The 26144-nt window shown below is 46.0% G+C and overlaps 1 protein-coding gene across 2 annotated transcripts in view; it reads right to left on the bottom strand.

Annotated features, from left to right (window-relative positions):
- The window catches only part of SYNJ2 (synaptojanin 2), a 117426-nt gene that overhangs the window by 41727 nt on the left and 49555 nt on the right, over positions 1–26144 (bottom strand). For both annotated transcript variants that reach the window (XM_090042043.1, XM_090042053.1), the window contains exons 3-6: positions 25304–25574; positions 18439–18664; positions 4627–4710; positions 2872–2933 (exon numbers count right to left, since the gene is read on the bottom strand). In XM_090042043.1, the coding sequence (XP_089898169.1) occupies positions 2872–2933; positions 4627–4710; positions 18439–18664; positions 25304–25574 (643 nt within the window). The remainder of the gene's footprint in view (positions 1–2871; positions 2934–4626; positions 4711–18438; positions 18665–25303; positions 25575–26144) is intronic.

The raw sequence follows: 26144 nt of genomic DNA, 5'->3' as shown, positions 1-26144 counted from the left end.
CCCTGCCCCTCACCACTATCTTTTTTTTGTGGAAGCCATGGGAACATTCAGTCCCCAAAAACAGCCACTGAAAAAGAAAATGAAAAAGGAAATCTTGCTAGGGTCAGGGGGCTAATCTGAAGTGGCAGGAGCTGGTGGACAGGGCAGAGGAGATTGGGAGTGCGAGGCAGGACGACTGGGGACACATTATGGGCATCAATCGCAAGGCACATGTGCAAGCATGTGTATTATACAAGCTGTGTAGGCTTATCACAAGCCAGACATTGAAACTTCTGAATGCAAGAATATCCTGCAACAGCGAATGGTCTGTAATGGCAGGAAGAAACATGAAATGAAAATTAACAAACAGCACCAATGATAGGTTGGCTTCTGCTGCCTGTTTTGCCATGCCCCAAGAATGGTGCTGAAAGGTGACAGTAAACCATCAACACAAGTCACAGATTGCATTAGTAAGACCTATAAGCAAGAAATCAGCCACACTGTAAAACACAGTATATACTTGACAGCCCTGCCTTCAAGAAACCTGGCTATAAATCTAAATCAGCTGGGTAACAAGCTACGGCCCCCAATTCTGCAATGGATTTGTTCAGGCAAAACTCTGCCCAATACAAATATCCCTTTCATTTAAGTGAAGCTAGATGCAGCAACAAAGCCTAATTTTGTACTAATATTGTTCTTTTTGTTATCACTAATTGGAAGAATAATTAAAAAGGAAAAGAACCAAGGGCCTTGTCCACAGAAAACAGGATTTTTTAACAACAAAGACTAGAAACACTGAAGTTAAGGCTTGCCATGTGAGCACTGCACTGGGATTTCTCAGAGAAAATAAAGTATAAAAAAAAGGTAAATTTGTATTCACTTCTCTCAGTGCCTTTTCAACATGTCAAAGCATCAGATGTGAAAAAGAAACAGACTGTGGCCACTCCAAAACAGATAGAAAAGCAGCTGTGACTTGTTAGGCTCCAGTGACTTTTTCTGCACACATATTTGATTGCCTTTTGTCAAAGAGCCTCTTAATACAGTCCTTTAAAGATCTAGTTTGGGATAGTTTCATAGTTAGTAGGGTCGGAAGGGACCTGAGCAGATCATCAAGTCTGACCCCTGCCATGGCAGGAAAGAGTACTGGAGTCTTCCTTGAAATCCTGAAGTCTTCCTTGAAAATGGATGGTCTTGCACAATTCTGGCAGCAGAGAAAACCTGACATCTGGACTGTGATGTGCATGAGGAAGAGGGACAGCTCCAACCCATTCCATACCTCCGTTGTGCTTGTGAAGAAGCTGCTTGGTAGCTCTTGGGATAATGACTACAGGTTCTGTTGGGTAGGTGAGACGGTGAGCTAACTTCCCCCTGGCTGCATCTACATAAAATGTTGACCGCATAGTAGCTCCTTACTACTGCACAGTAGCGTTGTGTGGTAAAGTGTGATGTGATGCTACTGAACAGTAGCAATGAGCTACTGCACAGTCCGCATCATCAAGAAGCCACAGGGGGACGCTACTGCACAGTAACTCCAAGCATTTTATTTGTGTATGCAAGTCCTAAATTACTGTGCAGTAACAACTACACAGTCAGCATCACGTGTAGACATGGCCTGTGACACCTTGGGGATTGCACAACATAGGGTGATGCTGACTGAGCTGTGATTATATGTGCAGATTCCTTCTCTGCTGAGCAAAAACCTGCAAATGTGAAGGAGGTTCAGGGAGACAGTTGGGCACAGCTCTGCCAGTAAGCCAGAAGACAGCAAGCCCCAGAATCTCACAAGTGTTCATGTATTTAAAATCAGTGGGATTTAGGCACTTTTAAGGATCTAGGCCCAAATTCTCTGGGGTATGGACTCCTTTTGACCAACAAAACCCTAATTCCCAATCATTGACCAAAACTATCAGTAACAGCCACTTTTTTAGGAAAAGCACAATAAATAACACCAATAAAATACAAATACCTACATACAAGCAAGCATTTTGCTTGAACATAATTTTTAATTTGTCAATAAAAGTTACATGATTAGGTTAGTCAAGGGCTTGGAAATTCACAAAACAAACCCCATCATATTGTTCTGAGACAGTGTTCCTGCTGAAGTCCATGAGAGACTGCCCAAAGAGGACAAGATCCAGCAGCCCTTGAGGATCAAGAACTGAAAGCAATCAAGTTGCCATATGGACTTTTGGCAGGTTTTAGCAGAGCTATAGCATCTTAAGGGGTTAGTCTCTGGATAAGGGCAAAGAAAGTCACCCCCACAGAATCTTCCTTGGCAATAGAGTTGGATGCTGGCGGTTTGGTAGAGTAACATGAACATGGAAAGGAAAAGAAATCCAGATTGTAAAGCTCTGATATTTTATTTTACTTGAACAAAAAGTGAAGAAAAGTTATGAAGAGTCTAATGTCAGTGATTCTCAGCCAGGGTGTTGCGGTACTCTGGGGTACTATGGGATCCTTTTTAAGAGTGTTAGAGAATGCTGAACAATATTGGCAGTTTTAGGAATGCAAACACCTCCACTGGATTCACAACATAAACCCAGCGATTTCAAGTAGGAAGCCATAGCGTCAAAAACATTCCAACCTGTTGTGGTCTTTTTGAGTTCTCTGCAACAGAACAACTGCCGTGTTATTTTTCTGTAGTAAAAAATGAGTGAAATTTAAGAGCTGGCATTTTCCAAGGGGGTGCCTTATGTCTAACAAGAGATGCAAATGGGCAAAGCACTGAAAAAAATGGGTGGGAAGGAACAATTCTGCAACAGCAGGTCTAGGTCTAATAGGTGCTTTTTGCCTCTAACACCACACCTGTGGTTCACTGGCAGGATATAAAGCTGTGGAACTTTGGTTAAATGCCTAGGGGTTGTGCTACTATCACAGTCAGATGCAGCCTACCTGTCAAAAGCAGGAGCATTAGCTTCCAAGCCTCTGTTAAGTCTCAGATGATGGGAACCAACCTAAAAAAAATAGAAGTAAAAATATGAAGCAATTCTCTAAACTGCTGAAATCCTAAATCACTAGATGTCTCCCTCTCTCCCTCAGAAAAAATTCCTGTTTACGAGCACCACACACCCACACATAGAATGTCCTTGTGTACAAAGGCTGCGGCTCTTATGAGACAGCAATATTTACAATTACAATTGAAAACATGAGCAACATTAATTAACAAGATACCTCCACCCCTTTTATGGTCAAACAAATCTTTACTCTAGCCAATACCCTCTTTCAAGTGTCTCATAAGCTATACCACATGAGTGCACTGTGACCCAACCTTCTTTTCTCCCTTAGATAGTCAGAAAGCATTAGGGAACTGCCAATTCCAGGGAGAAAGCAGCCTGACTTGTTTGATCTTTTGTTATGTAGATCAGCTGATTAATACAGTGCTTTGGGTTTTTTTTTTCAAGGACTAAATCCTGCACCAGTGAACTAAAGGGGAGTTGTAACACTGACCCCAGTGGCACTAGGTTCAACCTCTTACTAAATGCTAAGTATTGTTATTGCCATACAGTGTTGAGGACTGTGCTGAGTATTTTGCCCAGCAAATGTCTGCCTCCTGTAGAAAGAGCATTAATGACATTTTCAAAACACATCATGTGTTCCTTCCTGTTCTTTTTCTTTCCTTGTTTTTCTGCCCAGGGTAGATTGTGCAACCCTTTCAACAGCAGTGCCAGAGCACGCACATCCAAGGAGTAAGTGCTCCTGAGAGCAAGCCTCCGCTATGGTAAAGTTTGCATAATCTAGCCCCGAAGAAACAAAAATATATGCCACTGTCTTCTTGAGAGAGAAGAGAATGCCCAATTAGAAATGATGCCCGTTAGCCATAAAAATTTGGTTCAGGGATAATCCCTATGGTTTCACAAATACAGGGCTGCTGGTATTTTTGTCCAATGAAAACTTTAGAGATTTATTGAATTTCAAGAGAATATTAAAAAAAGAAAGCTTTGTTTCAATTATAAAAGCTATTGCATGACATCTACATGCAATGCACACATATTTATAGGTACGTGTGTTCAAATATACACTCTGTCTTCCCCTATTCTGAGAATGCAAACCTATCGGGCTGCCTCTTGCCTGAACTCTTCCGTGATGTCTCATTGAAGGGGCAGCCAGAATGAACAGCTGAGTTGAACCAGGTTTAAAAGGCAAAACAGTTGTCTGAAGATGTGGCCTGTGTGTTCTCATATTGGACTTGCCAGGCTAAATCCACTTGAATGATTTATAAATGACTCCCCAGTGTAAGCCTGGCATGATGAGGGCAGATAAGTTCTGACCCAAACATTCTGAGCTGGTCTTAGTTGACAGCTGTCTGATGCTGTTACTCAGGGCTATGCTAAACAGAACGTGAGGATAGTTTGGAAGTAAAAAAAAAAGTCTTGTAAACTGAAAGGCAAGTGTGTAGAGTGAGAGGGTAGACAACATAGCATTTATAGGTTGTATTTATCTTACTAGACAACGTAATAATCATTTGATAAAATTCTATGGTCTAGGGCATGCACAAGATCAGAGTAGGTGATGATAATGTTCCCTTCTGACCTTGAGACTGAGCACATACACTGCACGCCAAACATGCTTCCTTTAAAGTTAAAGAGCACAGGATCTAGATCCCAAGTACAAGTAGTGAGAGAACACTTCATTTTCCATTTTATTTACCTGAAGTCCTGGTTGCTCCCAAAACAGTGGAACGGACCCTCTGATCTGAACAAATGAAGAGATGTCATTGTCCAAATAAATTGTCTGCAGCAACAACAATAAAGGGAAAGAGATTCTTCAATTAAATGTGCTTAAATGTGCTGTCCTGTCACTCTTCAATCAGGCAACTGAATTTAAGGCAAATCCCAAAGAAATAAGTGAACCATAGACATCAGTTCATCCTCAAAGACTTAGCTCTATAGGAAGGGAAACAAAACATGGCTTGCTTGCTTCCATGCCACCTCCCCAGGTTTAATTTTCTACTACTCACTAGAAATAAAACAGAGGGTGTTTAAGCCACCACCAGCAATCAGACAGAGCCTTTCAGTCACACTGAAGATGCAGTAGCTGGACTGGTAGATCCACTCAGACAGGCCTCTCTCTCTCAGAGGGGATTTACTTGGGAGAAATGTCACTTCTCCTTGTGACGAATGATGGCTAATGCCAGGTGTGGAGTAAACTTATCTGCTGCTTCATTAACTATTTTTCTTTGACCACACGTTGTGTCTTGCCAGAGTGTCCGATGAAAGCACTGGAAAACCTTGAGCTTCACCACACCCCTTAGGAGATGCAATGAATTGCCTTGTGAATTCTATTTCTTTTCCAGGATATTCATAGTAAAGTCTCTCTGGTTCTCCATTGCTGCCCTATTCTACCCTCCCATGTTTTTAATCTGTGCGAACACTAATAGCAAGCGATCTTACAGCAAAGCACTGCTGGTGCATCTGAAATACAAAGGGTGTGTTCTCTCCTGTCCCTGGCCCCAAGGGAAATGTTATATTTTAAATATGCTGAGGGTAAAAAGTGTTATCTTCAGACACAGTATGACCACACAGCAACTGTCTAAAGCCAAACTCACCAAACTGGCCTATACTTAGCAATGGAATCCTGGCTCTTTTCCATCTGTGATATATAATACAAGTCTCCATTATCTCGTACATCAAAATGAGCCCTCCATAGCCCAGCAGAGGGATGGTTTAAGGTAGGTCATCCAGGTAGCTGCTTTTTTAACTGCACTGTATCATTTAGCATATCAATTGCCTGGTTGGGAATAATCCCAAAATGGAAGGAACAGAAGGGACACAGAACAAAGCTGCATAAGAAAGATGAGCAGGGAGCATGGCATTCTACACCCTGCCCTGCCACTGGCCTGCTGGGCAACCTTTGGAAAGTCGCTTCACCTTCCCCAGCTCTAAAATTGTCTATTCTAGAAAGCGCTAAGTGATCAGCAGAGTTAAGTCACTAGATAAGAGCTTGGTATTATTGTTATTATTTTATTTTTTCAGGGTCAAATATTAACTAATTAATCTTCATGACCCTTTTGCAAAGCAGGTCTCCCATTTTGCTGACTGAGAGGAGGTAAGCGGCTTCACGGAGAACACAGAAAGACTTAGTGCTACAATTAGAGTTAAGCTGATGACATGAGATCATGATGTAAAATACACTTTGACAAAGGTTTTCAATCAATGCCCTTAATCATCTGCAATGTTTAGTTACCATGGTGACAGGCACTATATAAAACCTAAGATAGCTGCTGCTTCCTTTCTGTTTCTGCCATAGGAGCTGCTTGTTGCTATGTGGTAGAAGCCACTCCTTGCTCCATCTTTCGTTTTTCTCCCAGCATGTCATAATATCAGGTGAGTCAACTCGAGCCCTCCAATTATACATTAAAATCACAAATCCAGAGGGCCCGAATTGAGTCTGGTGTAAACTTCACTGGCCTCTGTGAAGCTAGATTGACTCACACTAGATAACCTGGCTCAGATTCTAAAAGGAAACTTGGGAGTCTAATTTTGACTCATTTTAAAATTTCAGAGAAAAAAAGTGATTGAGTGATAAACGAGAGAAGTCAGGGAGTGCCATATACTGAAATGAAATGTCACAGCTCTGCAAGGTCACTAAAAATCAAGACTCCCATGCAGGGGCAGGATTTTAAGAGGGGTATGTTGTAATCTTAACTGGCACTGCAAGGGTGGTTACACCCCCAACCACCACTCCCATCTTTCCCCTCATGCCCCCATCACCTGGGCAGGCTGACTGCCCCAGGGGAGCAGTAGGTGGGGGCCATTTTAAAGTCCCTCAGTCAGGTAAGAATCTTACCTTCTCCCTTTCAACCCCTCTACCTTCCTCTCCATGCTCAGCCACACACAACTCCTCCCCTACCTCCCATCACCCACCACTGCCCTGCCCCTGCATTCCCCAGCTGACCTGGGGGCAGGGGCGTGGGGAGGCTCCAGAGTCATTCCTGCTGTGCTCCACCTGGGCTGCATGGGCTCAGCAGTGCATACATTCCTCCTCCCTGAGCCTGCTCCTTGTGTTGGTAAGGAATGCTTGGGGGGTGGGGCAAGGAGAAGAAACTTGCCCACTGCCACTATCCCCAGCTGAGCCTGGCTCCCTGTGGTGCCAGCTGGAGTACAACAGGAACAACTCTGGAGCCTCCCGCTAGATAGCTGGGGACAGCAGTAGTGGTGGGTGGGGAGCAGGGTGGTGGGAGGGCGAGGTGCTGCTGAGCACAGAAGGGAAAGGAGTATGGGAGCGGCAGGTGGGAGGAATTCTTGTTTTGGTGATTTAAAAAAGTCCCCAACTGTGACATCACCTGAAAGTGAGGTGTCATTCCCACTGCACCCCCTCTGGATCCACCCCTGCTTGCATGTATAGGGGAGTTACATATATCTAATATTACATGTACAGATAGGCAGTCTGAACATATGAACAGCTTTACACTGTTTATAGGAGGCAGGGACTCTGCTTAGAATACTAACGTTAAGATTATGCTATAGCACAGGATGTTTTGTCCTCCATAAATTGCTCCTAAACTACTTTCTCTCGGGCTATTAAGGAGTTCAAGATCATGCCACACCCTTGAAAAAAAATTTCCCCTAAGGACACAGACAGAAGTTACATTTTTCACGTGATCAGGCTCCTGAAAGCACGCTGCAGCCATGCTGTGACACATGCATGCCTGCAGGGTGCTTTTAATGTGGCCAGTTGCATGAAAAATTAACCCTCCTCAAATGAGGTATCAGATGAAGGCATTCTGCTTTAGTGCACCTTAGGGAACTTGTGTTCCCCAGTGTTAATTTTTTTCTTGTTAGGGGCTGGGGCTGTCAGCAGGGGGGGAAGAAGGAGGAGGGAAGCAGAAGCCAGCAGCAGCGAGCTGCCACTGGGGGCTTTGCCTGGCCTGAGCTGGGAGGGAGAGGTAGGGGGAAGTATGGATCAGAGCCTCCTTGCTTAGTAGACTTGGCCTGGCTCCCCCCAGAACCCCAGCCAGAGGCGCTGAGGGAGGAGCCACAAGGCAGAGGAGCTCCAATCCACACCCCCACTCCCTCCAGTTTAGGGTGGGCAAAGCCCAGAGGCAGCTCACTGTTGCTTGCTTTCTGCTCCCTCCCCCCTGACAGCTCCCCCCTGGGGAGAGGAGCAGCTCCTGCCTGCTGGACAGGAGGGTCAGTACAGGCAGGCTCAATCCCCCCAGCCCCCAACCCAACAGGTAAAATGTCTGCTGGGCTGGGATGGGAGGGAAGAGCTCTAACTTGGGACACTTTATGTAAAGTGCCATGAGTTAGAGCAAGGGCCTGAATGCCCATCTGTGCCCTAAGTGCTGCAACAATGTCTCAGACTTCCCTGAAAACTGGCAAAAATTATTTAGCTGTAAATCCACCATGACCCCACCCAAGTCTTTTTAAGAGTTTTTGCTTCCCAGAAAACCTGTAAGTAGGGGCTTGCAGTCTTCATTCCTAGATAAATGTTTTACTTAACCTCAATAAAGCACATACTGCTTGATTTCCATCCAGTTTACCAAGCAGTTCAGGCCTATGATCAATCTTTGTCATTATTTGCCCCCCTACAATCTGTGCATCATCTACAGTCTTATAATCTTATGTTTTCTTTCTGGTCACTGAAAAAACAAAGAGAAATAAGGCCAAGATTCCAGTGGAATCTTACAGGGATTGAAAAGAACCCATTTAATGACACTTTCCCATTTCAAAGTACATTTTAAAACTAGGTATTTTTAAACAGCTTAATATGATCTGTGTTGGATTTGTAACATTCCAGTTTCTTAATCAAAATACTATGTGATATCAAATCAAATATCTTATAGAAGTCTCAGGATATTGCATTCAGTCTATTACTTTTTTAATCAATCAAACTTGTAGTTTAATTTAAAAAAAAAGGATTAAGCAGTATGACAAGATGAATTTTCCACAGATCTATACTGACTGGAATCATTCTCTTCTTTATTCTTTACTAAAAGTCTTATATCAAAAGCTCTGCTATTTTTCCTGGGATTGATGCGCGCTTTATATGTCTCTAATCACCCACCCCGACCCAGTAGGTGGGTGATTATTACCTGTTTTAATTTTAGGCATGACATTTGCCTTTGTACAATCTCAGACATTTTCTGCCTTCCAGGACTTATTTAAAATTAATGCAAACATCTAGAGCAATAGTTTTCAAACTTTTTTCATTTGTGGGCCCCTAAAATGTTTTGAATGGAGGTGTGGAGCTCTTTGGAAATTTCAAATGGAGGTACAGATCCCTTTGACTTGTAAGTGTGGGCATTCACATACTTTTGATTGATAATAAGTCATCTTTTGAGGACCTTCCAGGGGTCCACAAACCACAGGTTGAAAACCACTGGTTTAGATCAATGGTGTTCAACCATTTTCCCCAGGATGCTAGATGGGCAGTGCCCAGTTGATCTGTGGACTAGATCTGACCAATGGTCCCAATCTGGTGCCTGGAACAGACTTAATGAGCACCATCCAGCAGTGCAGGAGGGGGGCAACCCAGCTTCTTAGGGGACACAGGTTTGACCTGGCCCTGCAGGATGAGGAAAGGGGCATGGTTTTACCCTTTGAGGGAAAGAGAGTGTGGCCTGGCCCTAACTCAGCCTTGTGGAGGGAAAGTGGGCATGGTGTGGCCCCAGAGGGAAGGGAAGTAATGGGTGTAGCTCTACTCTAGCCCAGCCCTGCATAGGGGGAAAAGAGGCATGGTCCTGCCTTGCAGGAAAAGGATAAGGATGTGGCTCTACTCCACAGGGAGGAGGGAGTGTGGTCTGGCCTCAATACAGCTGTGGGGGAAGAAGACGTGGCCCAGCTACATGGGACTTGGGAATTTGATGGGGGAGACGGTGGCTGTATTAATGGCCACCCCTCCCCTACCACCAAAATTTCCTAACCCCCAGGGAGTCCTGTGGGCCAGATGCGATGGCTCTACCGGTCAGATTTGGCCCATGGGCCAGAGGTTGAGCACCCCAGGTCTAGATCATTCTTGGCCAACTCTTGGGCACAAATTATTAAAATGCACTGACTTAAAAATAATTTTGGCGGCTGCTATTTAACACCCTTCTGAGTTCCTACTGGAAATGAGAATATTTCATCACAATCAGTGTATGAATTTACCCTTCACCTTTCCATCTAGTAATGAACCAATGCATTATTAAGGTTCATCAGTTCTGCTCCTCCTGCACATGTTGCACTACAGCTGCGACAGTTCCACAGAGGCACATTCGGTCCCCTTCCCCCCCTGCCCTCCTGCCAAGTGCCCTCAGGCATCGCACAGCACAAGGTGTGGGTGATCGCGCCAGTATGGAAAGCGTGTGTCTGGCTACACCACTGCAGCTGGTGATGCAGAGAAACCAGAAGAGCAGCTGGACTAGATGGTCTCCTGAGGTCACTTCTCACCCTTACTTTCTATGATCATGTTCTTAATATACCATATTTATTTGCATACCACATGCAGCTTTCCCCCCAAAATTAGTCCTCCAAACTCAGGGGGAGTGTGTCTTAGGTAGGGAGGATGATTTTTGCACTAGAATAGAAGTATGACGATGATGCCTAGACATGTGCTTCTCTCTGGCTAGCATTTAGCAGGGGCAGAGTCCAGTTTTAACTCTGTTTAAAGTTCTAATTTTCCTCTCAAGACCAGCGAGTGATTCCATGCAATCAACTTTCAGCTATGACTGGAAAAAACATTTTTTCTTCATTCCGCCTTCCCAAAAGAATGTGCTGGTCTTGGTGGAGGGAAAAAGAGGCATATGGTATGTGAGAAAATACAGCACTAGGAAAACTGTTTTATTGTCCTTAACTCTCCTGGCTATTGACTTTCCATTCTATAGTTTCCCATCCCAATTTCCTACAAGTAATAGCTACTAATATATACTCTTACTATTAACATTTCTTCTTCCCATTTGCCAGACATTTCAGTTTTATAACTGTTTTTGCTTCCTTCCTAAACCAGATTGGTTATTTAACCAGCATATCTTACCCTCTCAAGTGCAGGTTATAGATTTGTAGGTATTTAGTAGAATATTTTTAAACAGTTCTCAATCATCACTCACATTTTTCTGTTCAAATTTTCTCCCCCACATAACTTTGCTCATAAGTGTTTTCACTTGTGAAATTGGCTTGTTTATAGCATCCAATATAAATATATTACCAGTTTGAATTTTAATCTATTTGCACATAATTTACATAATCAACTGAGAAGCACTTGCATCTAAGCAATTACTTTTTTTTAGTTCTGTGATCAATTCCTTTGCATCTACAAAGTTAGGTCTAACATAGAATTCCCCCATGTTAGATTCAACACTGAGTTAAGAAATTGTAATTTAAGAAATTGTCACTTATATTTTTTAGGAATTCAGAGGTTGACAACATAAGCTTTCCAGCATGTCATCTAGACTGAAGTCCCCCAGGATGATGCAACTTCTTTCCAACACATAAGGAATAGGTGCTTATGGAACTGGTTGTCCTGGCCTCTAGTAAGATTATGTGGTCTTCAACAAACCAGTTAGTACCCTATGTCAGGACACTGACATGGTAACTTTCAAGATAATTCTCTTCCAACATCTCAGTGACTTGGAAACACAGTAATGGGGTACTGGGGCAGATCCCCAGTCCCCATTCTGCAATCTACCCAGGCAACCACATAGACCTGGGAATCCACAGGGCTCACTCCTTAAAGGATATCTGACCTGAAGCCAGGCTCAGTCAGGAATGAGAATCCTCCCCCATCTGAGCCTGCTTCCCCTTTTATACCACTCTTCCAAGCCTGACATCAGCTGCAAGCATACCAGGGTGGAGCCAACACAACCCAGCAACTCTTTAACCCCTTCCTCATCAGAGGCTAGCCAGTCCATGCCATCACAAACATGTAACGCTTCACCTCTTTTATATCATGTATATTGTGTGCGTGTATGGTGGGGGGGGTGTATGGTGGGGCATGGGGGCTGTATATGCAAGGGTTGTGAGGGGGTGTGGCTGTGTGTGGGGGGCATAGGGTATGTTGGGGGGGGTTATAGGGACAGGGTATGGGCATGTGGTGCCCCACCCCCCCACACTCCTCCCATGGTGTAGTCCCCACAGGGGAAGCAGCAGGAGCAGCAGGAGGGTGCTCATGTTCAGCAAAGGTGCTGGTGCCTGGCATCGCGTAGCTCCGGGCAGCACTGCACACTGCGGGGAGAAGCACAGCGTGCAAGTGCAGAGGATACATGTGCACAGTGGGAACCACTGGTGATAGAGGTAGGCCAGGGAGGCTGTGCTCCCTGGCACAATGTGCAGTGCTGGACAAAGCTATGCACCACCAGGCACCAGCACCTACACCAGGCATGAGCACCCCAAGCACCCACTTGCTTCAGATGCTGCCACCGCCTGCAGGGACTGCGCGCCAGGGAAGGAGTGTGTGTGGTGGGGAGGGGTCCCCACACCCATGTTGTGAAGTAGGAATTTTTTTTGAGTCAGGATCCAACACAATTTTTCCCCTTCTGCTGAAAAAAGGGAAGGTTAATCAAGAAAGGCCCAACTCCCTTTGATATGCTGTAAGGTTTTAACTTTAAATGGATCAGTCAGCAGTTATAGTAAGGAGAAAACTAACAAAACCGTTGATTTATTTTATTGGTAACCATTCTCATTTAAAAACAGCCAAAAAAATCATATTCCCAAGGTTGAGGAGCATATAAACTAAGTAAGGAAAGCATGCTTGCTTCTCATTGCTATCTGGAAAAAAGAATGAAAGGAATGTGGGGGAGTTCCAGCTACAAAGCAGGGGGAGAAAGGCTGGATAAAGTTAACTTTTGTTCTCTTTAGAGATCCCCCAAACAATGTTTTACTTTTTTCCCTTGATATATGAAATACTGTGAACAAAGCAAAAATGAATTAGGCTCCCTCTGGGGAACAAAGCATAATATAAAACCTCTGCCAAAGATGACGGGTAGCGCTGAGAGTAGGAAGGAGTGCCCCTCCCTTTGCAAAATGCTGGAATAATATTCCATGTACACATGTCCAGAGGGCATTTTTCAGGAAGGGTCGCCTTCTCTCTTTGCTTCTGATGCTTAAACCTTTCCTACTGTTTTTTATCTTTCTTGTAAAAAGCAAACCCAATGATTGCACAACTAAAAAATTGACTGGTGGCTTGGTTTTGAAAAGCAAAACTCAAGCAAGATACTTAGCTTTCCTCCCTCCTGCTCCTTCTGCACAGTGAGTCACAGCAGTTAAGTGAGCCCACAAAAAATGACTCATTGCAGAGCTGAAATGCCACAAGGCTAACTCAGTGGGAGACAAAAGAATACCATCTATGCATGAAACAGCTGCCTGGAGATAAAACTAATTGTTTCTTCCTCTTCTTAAAACAGAAAAATGTTAGAACTAATTCACTGTAAAGGGGAGAAAAGTCCTGCCTTTTTGGAATCCTAGGGTGCTATTTATTCAGGAAAGCACAGAGCCAGCATGCCATTATACTGTACAAACTGTTGCAAATGGAAACAAAATGTTATTCAGCCAAGATATTACCTCACAGCTGATTAGTCAGTAACCTACTATGAAAGCAGGAGAGTTTACTCTAGGGCTTTTGCTTCTTAAGTACAAGTGGATGCCAGCTTCAAATCAGACAAGGTTCTTTGGGTAAATCTGATCTCTTTTATTAGACCAACTCAAATAGTTGGAAAATTTCTCTTTTGTAAGCTTTCAGGTACAAATACCCTTTGTTGGGCTGGGGAAGCACCTGCAGTTGCTTCAAATCAGGCATCCTGTTAGCCCAATTTTATTTTCTTAGGACAGTCAATCAGCAAAAATTATGTACATTATCATTAATGATAAGAGCTTTTATCTTTTTAAAAAAAACAAGTGCTGCAATAGTTATCAGTTTATTCAAGTCTTATTGACCCTTCAACCCTGTACTCATTTCCAAAAGCTTTGGGGGGGCTTTTGCTTTTCTAGTTTTCAGTTCCTTTTCTCCTCCAGCTCCTAGATGACTGGTGGCAGAACTGGAATGGAAGCGTGGCAGATCCTCTGAACAACATGCAGCTCCAGACAGATCCCATCCATTTCAAGCACCAGTCACCTATCAGCATTTTGCTGTTCCATCAGGGACTGAAATTTATTTATTTATTTTTGCCATGAGGCAAATCAGCATTATGTGTGTGTGTGAATCATTTCCAGGACAGTATGCTGGAACAGCATAACCAAATAAGCTAAATCACCTCTGACAGAAATGGCCGGAATACCAAGAAATAGTGGGAGTTGGACAAGATGACCTCCCGAGGTCCTTTCCAACTTTATTTTTCTATGATTCATAGCAGACTGGCAACTGTGCTGCTGGGAAGTGGTATCAGAAATTTGAAAGTTGGCAACCCATCTCAGAGTCTCTTTTTTCTTTATAATAGCAAGGCCCTTCCAGTCCTACCTTACAAAGATAAAAGTTCACTCCCCTCCCAGTAATTTTGGTCATTTATTCATTACATTTGTACAGGTGACATGAAGCAATGGTATCAGTGGCATTAGAAGAGTTGCAGAGCACAAGTAATCTGATACAACTTCTAGAGTTTCATTGTCCTCCACTTGGATTCCACACTTTCTCCTTGGGCCCCACAGAAGGAAACTGAGTTGCTCGAGGTCACCCAAAATGTCAGTGGAAGGACAGGGAATGGAACCTGTGTTTGCCAGGTTCCTGGCAAATTCTTTTACCACTGGGCTACCCTTTCTCCTGATAACTCTAGTGAGATTGAAGAAAGTGCTGCACTTAATGTGGTGCAGTCTCGTAGGAAGGAGTGACCAACCTGTAGCACACTTGCACAAGTCGCACGTGCAACCACTATGTTTCCACGCAACAGATCAAGGAACAAGAGTGTCCACCACTAGGCACATCTACATGAGATGTTTTACTGCGCAGTAGAGATAATTACTGTGCAGTAAGCATTTGCATCTACATGTGCTGATGCTTACTGCACAGTAACTGGATCTAATTGCAAGTAAATGCAAGTAGCAAATTTACTTACAATTAGTAACTGCACAGTAGTGCACATGTAGATGCCTGACCAGCAGCAAAAATCAGTCAGCCAGGCAGCAGGGGGTGGAAGATTGCTCCCTGCCCCCAGGCACTGCCTGCTGTTGGGGCAGGCTCTGCCACCCAAGCCTGGGTGGGAACAATGTCCCCCAGCCCCAGCAGCAGAGAGCCCCAGCTATGCAATCCTTGTCTCCCAGTGCCCGCTCCATGGTCATGGACCCAGATTGGGAGATCTGTAGTCATAGGACCAAGACTGAGAGATCCTTATCTCCCAATGCCAGCTCCACAGTTGCAGGGCCAGCACTGGGCAGTCCTCATCTCCCAGCCTGAGCCCTGTGGTCATGGGACCCAAGCTGAGAGATCCTTATCTCCCAGTGCCAGCTCCACAGCCATGGGGCTGGTGCTGGGAGAACATTATCTCTCAGCCCAGGTCCTGTGGTCATGGGGCTAGGGCATCCTTATCTCCCAGTCCAAGCCTTGTGGTCATGGAACCTGGGCTGGGACATCTTTATCTCCCAGCCTGAAGCCCTGAAGTTGTAGGACCCGGGTTGCGAGATCCTTATCTCCCAGCACCAGCTCCATGGTTGCAGGGCCAATGCTGGGAGATCCTTCCCTCCCAGCACCAGTTCTGTGGTCGTGGGGCTGGCTCTGGGAGTTCCTTATCTTCCAGCGTTGGCCCCATGACTGCAGGGATTGAGCTGAATATAAGGAGCTCTCAGCCCTGGTCCCATGATCATGGAGTGTGAGCTGGGAGCTCCCTACTGCTAGGGCAGGGGGACATTGTCCCTGCCTGGACTCTGGTGGCAGAGCCCACCATGGCAGCAGGAGCTCCTAGGGGCAGGGAGCAATGTCCCTGCCCCTGCCAGGAGATAACTGTCTCCTGACCCCTGGGCTAGCACCCAGTGAGAGCCTAGAGCTCCCGCTAGCTGCTACAGGGGCCCACTGCAGGGCTGCAGGGATGGGAGCAGTCTGCTAGAAGCAGCAATTCTACTCCCACGTCCCTGCATGTGTAGATATGTGCCTGGTAGAGTTTACTTAAGTAGTTTACTCAACAGTATGCTGCTCCCAGATTGTAGACATACCCACTGTTTAGGATGTACGGCTTTAGAAAGCACACATTTCAGCCATCTCCTCCCACTTTTGCTTTCCTCACAAATATACAGCCAAACACAATTATTTTCCAATACACTAGAGCCTAGGTTCATAGGGGGAACTTAGGTCTTTCAAATCTCAAATTTTAGGTGCCCTGCTCCATAGGGAAAGCAGGGAGAGCCTGTCTTCAGAAACTCTATAGACCAGGGGTTAGGAAACTTGCTAGAGAGGTGGGAGACTGGTCTGCCATATCCCAGCTGAGTGTTGTAACCAGTAGGCTACTGTATATGACAAGGGCTTTCCCTTTTTGCTATTTTGTGCTTTGAGCATATTGATTTGCCTACACCCTGTAAGCAAAAAATGACTCATGTAAGGGACCATTAATTTTTTTAATCATCTGGGTCTTAAGACTGAGATATCCTGAACATCTTGGCAGTGTCAACACTAAGGTGGTTCTGTAAAATCCCTCAGCAGGATAATAGGGAGCTCAAACAGTGGAAATATTTACATTTACAGGGTCTAGGATCAGCTAAGAAGGGATTCTGTAAATGCCCGTGGTACCTACATGTTGGACTAAGGGGGCGGGTCTACACTTGTACTTTAATGTGCATTAGCCTACTAGTGTTACAAAAAACAGTGCTCTTTTACTAATGCGCATTAAAATAAGCTAAACACGTATTTCCAGTACTTCACAACAGAGATACTAGAAGTAATGCGCATTACCTAAAGTTCATTAATGAACATGTAGACATACACAGGGAGAAGTTAGGTGTCCTATTATGCATCTAGCTTTTGGCATCTAACTTGCACTGTCCAAAAAAAAAAAAAAAAAAATCTAAATTGGGTGCTCAATGTTGCATGTTTGCCCCTAAAAATGTTGAAATCTGCTGACCCAGGCTAGGGGTGGCAGTTCTGTCACACACTGAAAGCTACTGCTTATTAGGGGTGTCCGAAGCAGGCCCTATTCGATTTGGATTTGGTCCAAATCAGGGACAGTGATTCAATTTGTTGATTTGGATCACTGTCCCTAATTCGATTCGGTGGAATCCGAATCTGAAGATTCAATGCTGATTTGGAGAATCAGTGATTCAGACATAGACACAGCTTTAAAAGTTTTTTCTACATACCTCAAGATACCAGTGCGCAGGGCCCTCCCTCCCCCGCCCCGTGTCCCCCTAGCTCGGCGATCGGCCGTGGGGGGACCCTGAGTGCCCTCTCCCTAGACCCAGGAGGCACCAGTCGCCAAGATGGGGAGGCGTGGGGGACCTGGTGGACCTGGAAGTCGACCGGAAGTGCTTCTGGTCCACTTCTGGGTCTGCTGCTGAGTGCACTGGGGAGCTCCCTGTGCTTCTGTGGGATGCTCCATGTGCCCCAGAATCGCAGCACTCACGAGCCGCCTGCTACCTAGAGGTATGTACAAAAAAACATTTAAAGCTGTGTCTATGTCCGAATCTCCAAATCAATTTGGAGGGTTCTGATTTGTTGCAGAGAGATTAAAGGGTCCTCTGATTTGATTTGGATTGGGAGATTCAGCCTCTGAATCGGGCCAAATCTCTGCCAAATCAAATCAGGGACTGAAGCTTCACACAGCCCTACTGCCTATTCAATTATCTATGTTCTTCCTTACAGGTGCACTTACTTTAGAACCCTAATGTTGCTGTTTTCTTGGCTTCCTACTCAAAAAGAACACCTGAGTAAGAAGTGCTTATTTCATCTGCCATTGGAGATATCATGTTGTTGAGATCCAGTGCTTTTTTTTTTAAACCAGCAAAGGTGATAATATAAACAGAGTTAAACCAGCAATTTTTTTTTTTTTTTGCTGAAATCATTTATTTAAATTTGGGGAACTGATAAGATACAGGTTACAGCACATTACTGATGGAGAAAACTCTGTGTATGCTAGGAAAACTTGTTGACAAACCCACTTTTCTCCCATCTTCTACAGGCTGGGAAAGGTGTGTTTTTTAGAAGTACTTTCAAATGAGAGTGAAATTTACTCTCAAATATTTTTTTCTTTTTGTAACACACTGACCTCTTGGTTGATCAGTTTCAATAAATATTGAGAACCTGGTGGTTTGCGTGTTGAGTTCATGAGTCAAGTGTGCTCTAGACATAGGAATTTCTGAACCCATTTAAAAATATACATTTATATTCTGATGTCACATTACAGCCAAGAATTTCACACTGGGGAATAAATCAAAGTGCATGTGCCAAGAAGCTAAAAGCTCAGAAAAAGAACAGACTACGAAGAAATGTTCCATGGGAAAGAATGAAGAGACACTTTATGCATAAAACTGTCTATACTTGCCGACCTTCTCAAGTTCTTGGTGTACATGATGCTCCACTTATGCACAAACATACTGAATTATTTAACGCCATGGGATCCATTCAGCCATTTACCTGCTCTGTCTCAACAAAGTTAGACACGTGTCCATCATCATTGACCCCTCGTATGTGAAACCTGGCACCTGCTCGCTCACAGCTGATCCGGGAAATGAGGCAGGCTTTGGCCTTCTTGTGAGAAGCATAAACAGTACGGATGTCCACAACACCACAGATCACTTTCAGTAGCCAGTCTGAGCAGTTCACCTGGTAGTGTTTAAAGGGCATGTGTAGTAGCTGGTTCCTGTAAAATTCAACAGTGTGTAGATGCATTACTCAATAAGCATGCAAGACAGATGTAAGTTTCACTAATAAAAGCTATGATGTGATGACATTCTTATTTATTTATTTATTTATTTCACCTCAACTTAACCAGAAAAATAACTAACAATTTATGTGATAGCCAGAATTTGTAGAAGCTGGCTGGTTTTAATAGTGTGACCATCTCCATACCGTTGCCCTTGTGCCTGGAAGACTGGGACCCTCCTCATCCACCTCCAAATTCAAAATCCCTTTTTCCTATTTTTCTAATCTTGAGAAACATACCGATCTTTAACAGACTCCTCCCTGAAGTACACTGCAAACTAACACTTTCAAGCAGGGCTCCTTACAGACTGGCCTATTCAAGAACTCCAACCAAACCCACTGGAATTTTGGAGGACATTTCTCAAGCACTGGACCAGAAACATGATAAAGTTCTGTCTGAACAAAGGGAACCTGACTTCTTCTAAAATCCACAATTTGGAAGACACATCTCACCTGGTATATAAAGGTGCTATTTTCTTTTATTATGGCTCATTTTGTTTTAGCCAACTTCAGCTAAATAAGACCTAGTCGCAGACTGCAGCTCTGAGGCACACCTCGCCTCTCCATCGGTATCACTGGCAGTTCCTTAAAAGACCAGTAGGATGACTATACCAATGGAATCCCACCACCAATTTGCTCTTCAGAGAGTACAGCATTTCTCTGAAAAACTAAAGACTTGTTTACCTGTTGTTAATAAAAATATAGCTAAATACAACTACAAAAGCATTGCATTTCTCTACTACATCTACCCCCTGGCCTGAGAAATCAGCTTTCCCCGACAGCAGGCCCACTGCGCATGCGCGCAGTTTAAAAGGGCCTGCCAAACAGGGGGAAAAAAAAGCTCTTAGGCTCCAGAGTGGTGAGAGACGCGCGGGTGAAGCCCGCTGCCCCGAAGCCCCCCAGACACCCCCTCAGCAGCCGCAGAGCCCCCTGCCAACCCCCAGCACAGCCGGAGGTAAGTGGGCTCGTGGTGGGAAGGGGTTAACTCCTCGCTCCTTGGGAGAAGGCAGCTGCCTGGAGCTGGGCTGGGTCAAGCCCCCGCCCAGGCCCCTACTTGGCCCAGCCCCCCAGGGAGCCACATGATCAGAGCCGCGTGAACAGGCTGCGTAAACAGGCACTTGAGTTAGCGCGGAGTTCGCGCAGGAGAGGGCGTGGGAGGGCACGAGACCCTGCCTGCGAACCCCGCAGAGTAGTCAGTCCCAGCCGTAGCCAGCCTATCAGAGGCATGACACGGATGGGCACGCGCCACACCCCTCGGGTCCCCTCGGGCTCTGCGGCCCCCCCATTGGGCACCTCAGAGATGGCCACCCAGACGGAGCCCATGGTCCCGGGCTCCACGCAGACGGAGCCCCTGGCTCTTGGCTGCGGGGGCTGCCTGTCCCTTTTTCAGGCTCTGGGGCCCTGGGAGCATGGCCACCTCCCCTTACGGGGTCTGCTCCCTACTGGGGTCTCTGGCGCGCCAGCTGGAGGAGCTCCAGGCCACAGTCCAGAGACTGCGTGCCATCAGGGACTGTGAGCAGGAGATAGACTCCTACTGCCAGGCCCTTCTCCCCCGGGAGCCGCAGGGTAGAGCACCATCTCCCTCCAGGACTAAGGAGGACTCTTGGGACCTCCTGCTCTGCCCAGTCAGGGGCATGGACCAAGGTGGTCAAGGGCCTCAAGGCCTGCCGCACCAAGGCCCCTCCCTCGCCGGAGCTTAGCGACAGGCTCGCACCTCTTGCAGCCCCAGCAGAGCCTGCTCAGTTGCCAGCTCCCGCAGGCAACCCAGGCTCGACTGCAGCTACCACCCCCGCTCTCCCCAAGACAAAACGAAAGGTGTTTGTTGTGGGAGACTCCATCCTGCGGGGGACTGAGGGGGCAATCTGCTGCCCCAACCCCTTAGCCCGGGAAGTCTGCCGCTTCCCGGGGGCCCGCATCCGAGACATTGCGGAGAGGATCCCAGAGCTCCTCCGGCCCACAGACCACTATCCCATTCTCCTTATTCACATGGGCACCAATGACATGGCTCGGAGCACCCCCAGCCAGGTCATGAGGTGCTACAGGGATTTGGGAGTGGGGCTTAGGGGTCTGGGAGCTCAGGTGGTGTTTTCGTCGATCCTCCCAGTCTCGGGCTATGGGCTGAGGAGGGAGAGGAGGATCCACGCAGTGAACCAAAGACTGTGGAGCTGGTGTCATCGGGAAGGCTTTGGCTTCCATGACCACAGCCCGCTCTTTGGCGAGAGAGGCAGCGAGCTGCTGGGAAGAGATGGCCTCCACCTCTCCCCCCTGGGGAGAAGGCTCTTCTCAGCCAGGCTGGCTGACCTGCTCCACCGGGCTTTAAACTAAGCCCGCTGGGGGATTGGGGGACTACTGCCACTGCTGGCCCGCTGAGCAACCCTTGCAAAGCCAGCAGACCAAGACACTTAAGGGAGCCCACCTCTGCCCCAGCCCTGGCACAATCTGTGGGCAAGGCAAGAGCCCCCAAGGGGACACTTGCCTGCCTGTACACTAATGCCTGGGCAACAAGCAGGAGGAGCTCATCCTCCTGCTCAGTGCAAAGAATTATGACGTCATTGGGATAACGGAGACCTGGTGGGACTCCACCCATGACTGGACCACGGGTATAGAGGGCTATACCCTGTACAGGAGGAATCGTGTTGACAAAAGGGGAGGGGATGTAGCTCTCTATGTGAAGGAAAGCTACATGTCCCTGCAAGCTGATGTTGGCGACCAGCATGGACAGCTAGAGACCCTCCAGGTAAAAATTCGTGGGGAATACGGCACAGGGGACACAACGGTGGGAGTCTACTACAGACCTCCCACTCAAAGTCCTGAGCTGGACCAGGAGTTCGCCCGGGAACTGACTGAGGCTGCAAGCTCCAGGGCCTTGGTTGTCATGGGTGACTTCAATTACCCAGACATTTCGTGGGAAGATCACTCAGCAAAATCCGAGCGGTCGCAAAGCTTTCTCTCGTGCGTGGATGACCTCTACCTGACTCAAGAAGTCTATGGGCCAATGAGAGGCAAAGCGCTGCTTGACCTGGTACTGGCTACGGGGGACGACCTAATCAGCGACCTAGTGATCGATGGGAAGCTGGGTGACAGCGACCACCAGCTGATCACCTTCACCATCCGCCGTAAAGCTGGCAAGTGAGTCAGCAACACAGAAGTCCTTGACTTCAGAAAAGCCGACTTTGACAAGCTCAAGAGGCTTGTCGGTCAGGTCCTCAGGGACCATGACCCCAGGGAGATGGGAGTTCAAGAAGAGTGGTTGCTTCTCAAGGAAGCGATCCTCAGGGCACAAGCTAAATCTATTCCAACACGGAGGAAAGGCAGCAAGAAGGCACAGCAGCCCTCCTGACTCTCCAGGGACCTAGCGGACCTCCTGTGGCTAAAAAGGAAAGCCTACAAAGGATGGAGGACGGGATTCACCTCCAAGGAGGATTATTCTGCACTGGTCCGGTCCTGCAGGGAGCAAACCAGGAAAGCCAAGGCTGCAACTGAACTCCAACTAGCTTCAGGCATCAAGGACAACAAAAAGTCCTTTTTCAGATATGTGGGGAGCCGGACGAAAAGCAAGGGCAATGTTGGACCCCTGCTAAACCAGATGGGGCAACTGACAACTGACGCCCAGGAAAAAGCCAACCTATTAAATAGGAAGGCCAATGTGGTGCCGATCTTCAAGAAAGGGAGGAGAGTGGATCCGGCTAACTACAGGCCCATTAGCCTGACTTCTATCCTGAGGACGATCTTAGAAAAGTTTATTAAGGAGGCCATCCTTGATGGACTGGCCCAGCCTAACATCCTAAGGGATGGGTTTGTTGTGGGTAGGTCTTGTTTGACCAATCTCATTTCCTTCTATGACCAGGTGACCTATCACCTGGACAAGGGAGAAGAGATTGATGTCATATATCTTGACTTCAAAAAAGCTTTTGATCTGGTATCCCATGATCACCTCTTGGCCAAACTGCCCAGTTGTGGCCTTGGCTCCACCACGATCCGCTGGCTGGGAAATTGGCTCCGTGGTCGGACCCAGAGGGTTGTAATTGATGCCAGTCACTCATCGTGGTGCCCTGTGACCAGTGGGGTCCCTCAAGGCTCTGCCCTTGGACCCATACTGTTCAACATCTTCATTAATGATGTGGACATTGGAGTCAGGAGTGGACTGGCCAAGTTCGCCGATGACACCAAACTTTGGGGCAAAGCATCCATGCCAGAAGATAGGCGGGTGATCCAGGCTGACCTGGACAAGCTCAGCAAATGGGCGGACAAGAACCTGATGGTGCCTAACACCGAAAAATGCAAGGTTCTCCACCTTGGGAGGAAAAACCTGCAGCATCCTTATAGGCTCAGCAGTGCTACGTTGGGTAGCACTACAGAAGAAAGAGACTTGGGGGTCATCATTGACCACAAGATGAACATGAGCCTGCAGTGCAATGCTGCGGCTAGTAAAGCGACCAAAATGCTGGCTTGCATGCATAGATTCTTCTCGAGCAAATCCTGGGATGTCATTTTCTCCTTGTACTCGGCCTTGGTGAGGCTGCAGCTGGACTACTGCGTCCAGTTTTGGGCTCCACAATTCAAAAAGGATGTGGAGAAGCTTGAGAGAGTCCAGAGGAGAGCCACACTCATGATCAGAGGTCAGGAAAACAGATCTTACGATGACAGGCTGAGAGACATGGGACTCTTTAGCCTGGAAAAGCGTAGGCTCAGGGGTGATCTGATGGCCACCTATAAGTTTATCAGGGGCGACCACCAGGATCTGGGGGAACGTTTGTTCACCAGAGCGCCCCAAGGGATGACTAGGTCGAATGGTCATAAACTCCTGCAAGACCGTTTCAGGCTGGACATAAGGAAGAATTTCTTCACTGTCCGAGCCCCCAAGGTCTGGAACAGTCTGCCAGCGGAGGTGGTTCAAGCACCTACATTGAACACCTTCAAGAGTAAATTGGATGCTTATCTTGCTGGAATCCTATAACCCCAGCTGACTTCCTAACCTTTGGGCAGGGGGCTGGACTCGATGATCTCCCGAGGTCCCTTCCAGCCCTGATGTCTATGAAATCTATGAAAAGACGAATCCTCCCAGCAAGGCAAACTCCATTAGGCATTCTTTGTTGCAGTACACATTATACCATGGTCTAAAATGTAGGCTGACTGACACTTTCAAATAACTTCCCCAACCTCTCCTTTGTATTGCTTTTAATTTTTCCTAACTTGAACCAGTGGAGCTGAAATGATCAATGCCAGTTGTCTGACTCAGACTGAATATTTTGGGAAATTTTCATTATACAGGAAGGATGTTTCATCCATTCACCTTAGCAAAAAAAAAAAAAAGAGGCTTCTACATCAATGGACTAACAAGCAGCAGTAAACTGATCCAGAGAGCAAATGAATCATTGACTTTTAAATATAGTTTTCCTCTCAGAAAACAGCCTTTAAACAACCATTTATATCATACTGTTTCTATATTAAAAATAGGCCTCCTTCTTAGCTCTTGTATCCTGCTGGATCAGAGTTCATTTACTGTAAGTGTCAGATGCACTTTTCCCTAAGAGGAAGGCATACATTAATACAGCTGAAAGTGGGTTTTATATTCCCATCTTCTGACTTAAACTCCAGATCTTATCAGGTGAAATCACATCCCAGCTAGAGAGATTACTTACCAAACTGAATTACTCTCCCTTATTACTCATCTATTATGACCCTGCCTGGCTATTAATATTTACCTACTGTGGGACACAAGAAGTCTTTCACACTGTACCAGCACATGCAGATGTATGTGTGCCAAAGTATTATTTTCCACAAATGTTATTCCAGTACATTTTTGTTTCCTGCGTAATTGTGTAGTTGTTAAAAAAGAATGGAGATTGTAGTATCTATCATAACTGGTAAGAGCAAACAAAGTAAACTCCTTTTTCTTTGAAGTGGGCCCATGCAGGAAAGGCATATCTTTTTCATTCATCCCATCTTGAAAGTTTTGCATTTGTTTTACAAATGCCAAGTACAGTATAATAAAACAAGTGCAGGGCTACATATTACAGGAGTTAGCATATATGTGAAGATTTGCTTATCATGAGCTGTAAATATATTGATTACCATAGATGCATTCAGTGTAAACAGCTAGGGCACATTTTGCAATATTAAAGACTTTAAACTTTCAAGCATTAGGATATATAATATAATGCAGCTAAGGTTTTGTGAGAGTAGACAAATACAAAATTCTACCATGTTCAGTGTGGTTTAAAAATAAATAATAAAAACTAACTGGAACAAACCATTCATTACATGCAAAAAATGTGTATTTGTACCGTGGACAGTAAATATAGCAAATTTTTTTTTCTTCCTAGAAAACCAGAAACTCCAATTACTAAGACTGCTTTTTTCAGGCAGATTATGTTAATTACATTACACAGATGTTTTCTGTTTGCTCCTGATTTAACACAAATCTGCCATGGCACACGCCCTAGAAAATAAAATGTTAGTTAAGCAAAAAGTGACTATGCTAAAATCCATAGTTATACTCATCTCCCATGAGTTTGAGATGATTGAGGTAGAGGTGAAGTTAGCTAAAAACTTTGATATAATGTGCAGTACTAACCAGAAGAAGGAGTTACCAGATTCATAGCTGTTATCACCCTGCTTCTGGGCCCAGACAGTCAGGTCAAAATCTGAGCCTGCATTTGGCAAGGAGAAATAAAACATCCCAGAGTTCAAGATTTTTTTCAGGGCAGTAACACGATCCTCTTCTTTGGTTTCTTCCTGGAGAGGACAGAAATCTGTTGCGGTGATTTTGTATACTTCGGCATCCAGGATTTTTCCCACTGACGTACATCCTGTTACCAGGACCAGGAAACGAAGCTGAGCACTACCTGGAAGGTAATAGTTATAGAGGGTTATGCATGCATACAGCCCATGCCATTCCAAACCATCCAAGGGATTTGGCATATCTGTGCTATCTCTTCCAGTAGAGGACCAACACCCCCTGCTTCAAATGAAACCCATACAGCATATGGCCACCATGAAGTGTTCTATGGCAGTGGTATTCAACCTTTTCACTCTGCAGACCAGATTGACAGCACCAAGTCCAGTGTGGGCCAGGTCTGGCTGGTGGGTTCAATCTGGCATGTGGGGCCACCATGGCAGGACCCTATCTGGCCATGAGATGTGTACACAGCCCAACCCCAATCCATCCACTGTGGTGCAAGCAAGGAGCAGGTTGTCCCTATCTGGACACTTGTGGCAGGATTCAGTTATGTGGGTTGGGGGAACAGGGCAGAGCAGTCACCATCTGGACACACAACAGGAAGGAGCAGGGAAGAGTAAACCCAGTCTGGATGCCTGGGTTGGGGGCAGTGGGGCAGAGTGGCCCGGATTCAGACATGTCAGGGGACCACGGAGCAGCCCAGTAAACGGACTGGGGTTGGATGGTGCACCCGCCC

This window comes from Crocodylus siamensis, chromosome 1 (genome assembly GCF_052110815.1).
Source record: "Crocodylus siamensis isolate JL-2025a chromosome 1, ASM5211081v1, whole genome shotgun sequence".
In the NCBI taxonomy this organism is placed as follows: Eukaryota; Metazoa; Chordata; order Crocodylia; family Crocodylidae; genus Crocodylus; species Crocodylus siamensis.
The sequence above is the reverse complement of the archived record's forward strand: the minus strand, read 5'-3'. Positions and strand labels throughout refer to the sequence as shown.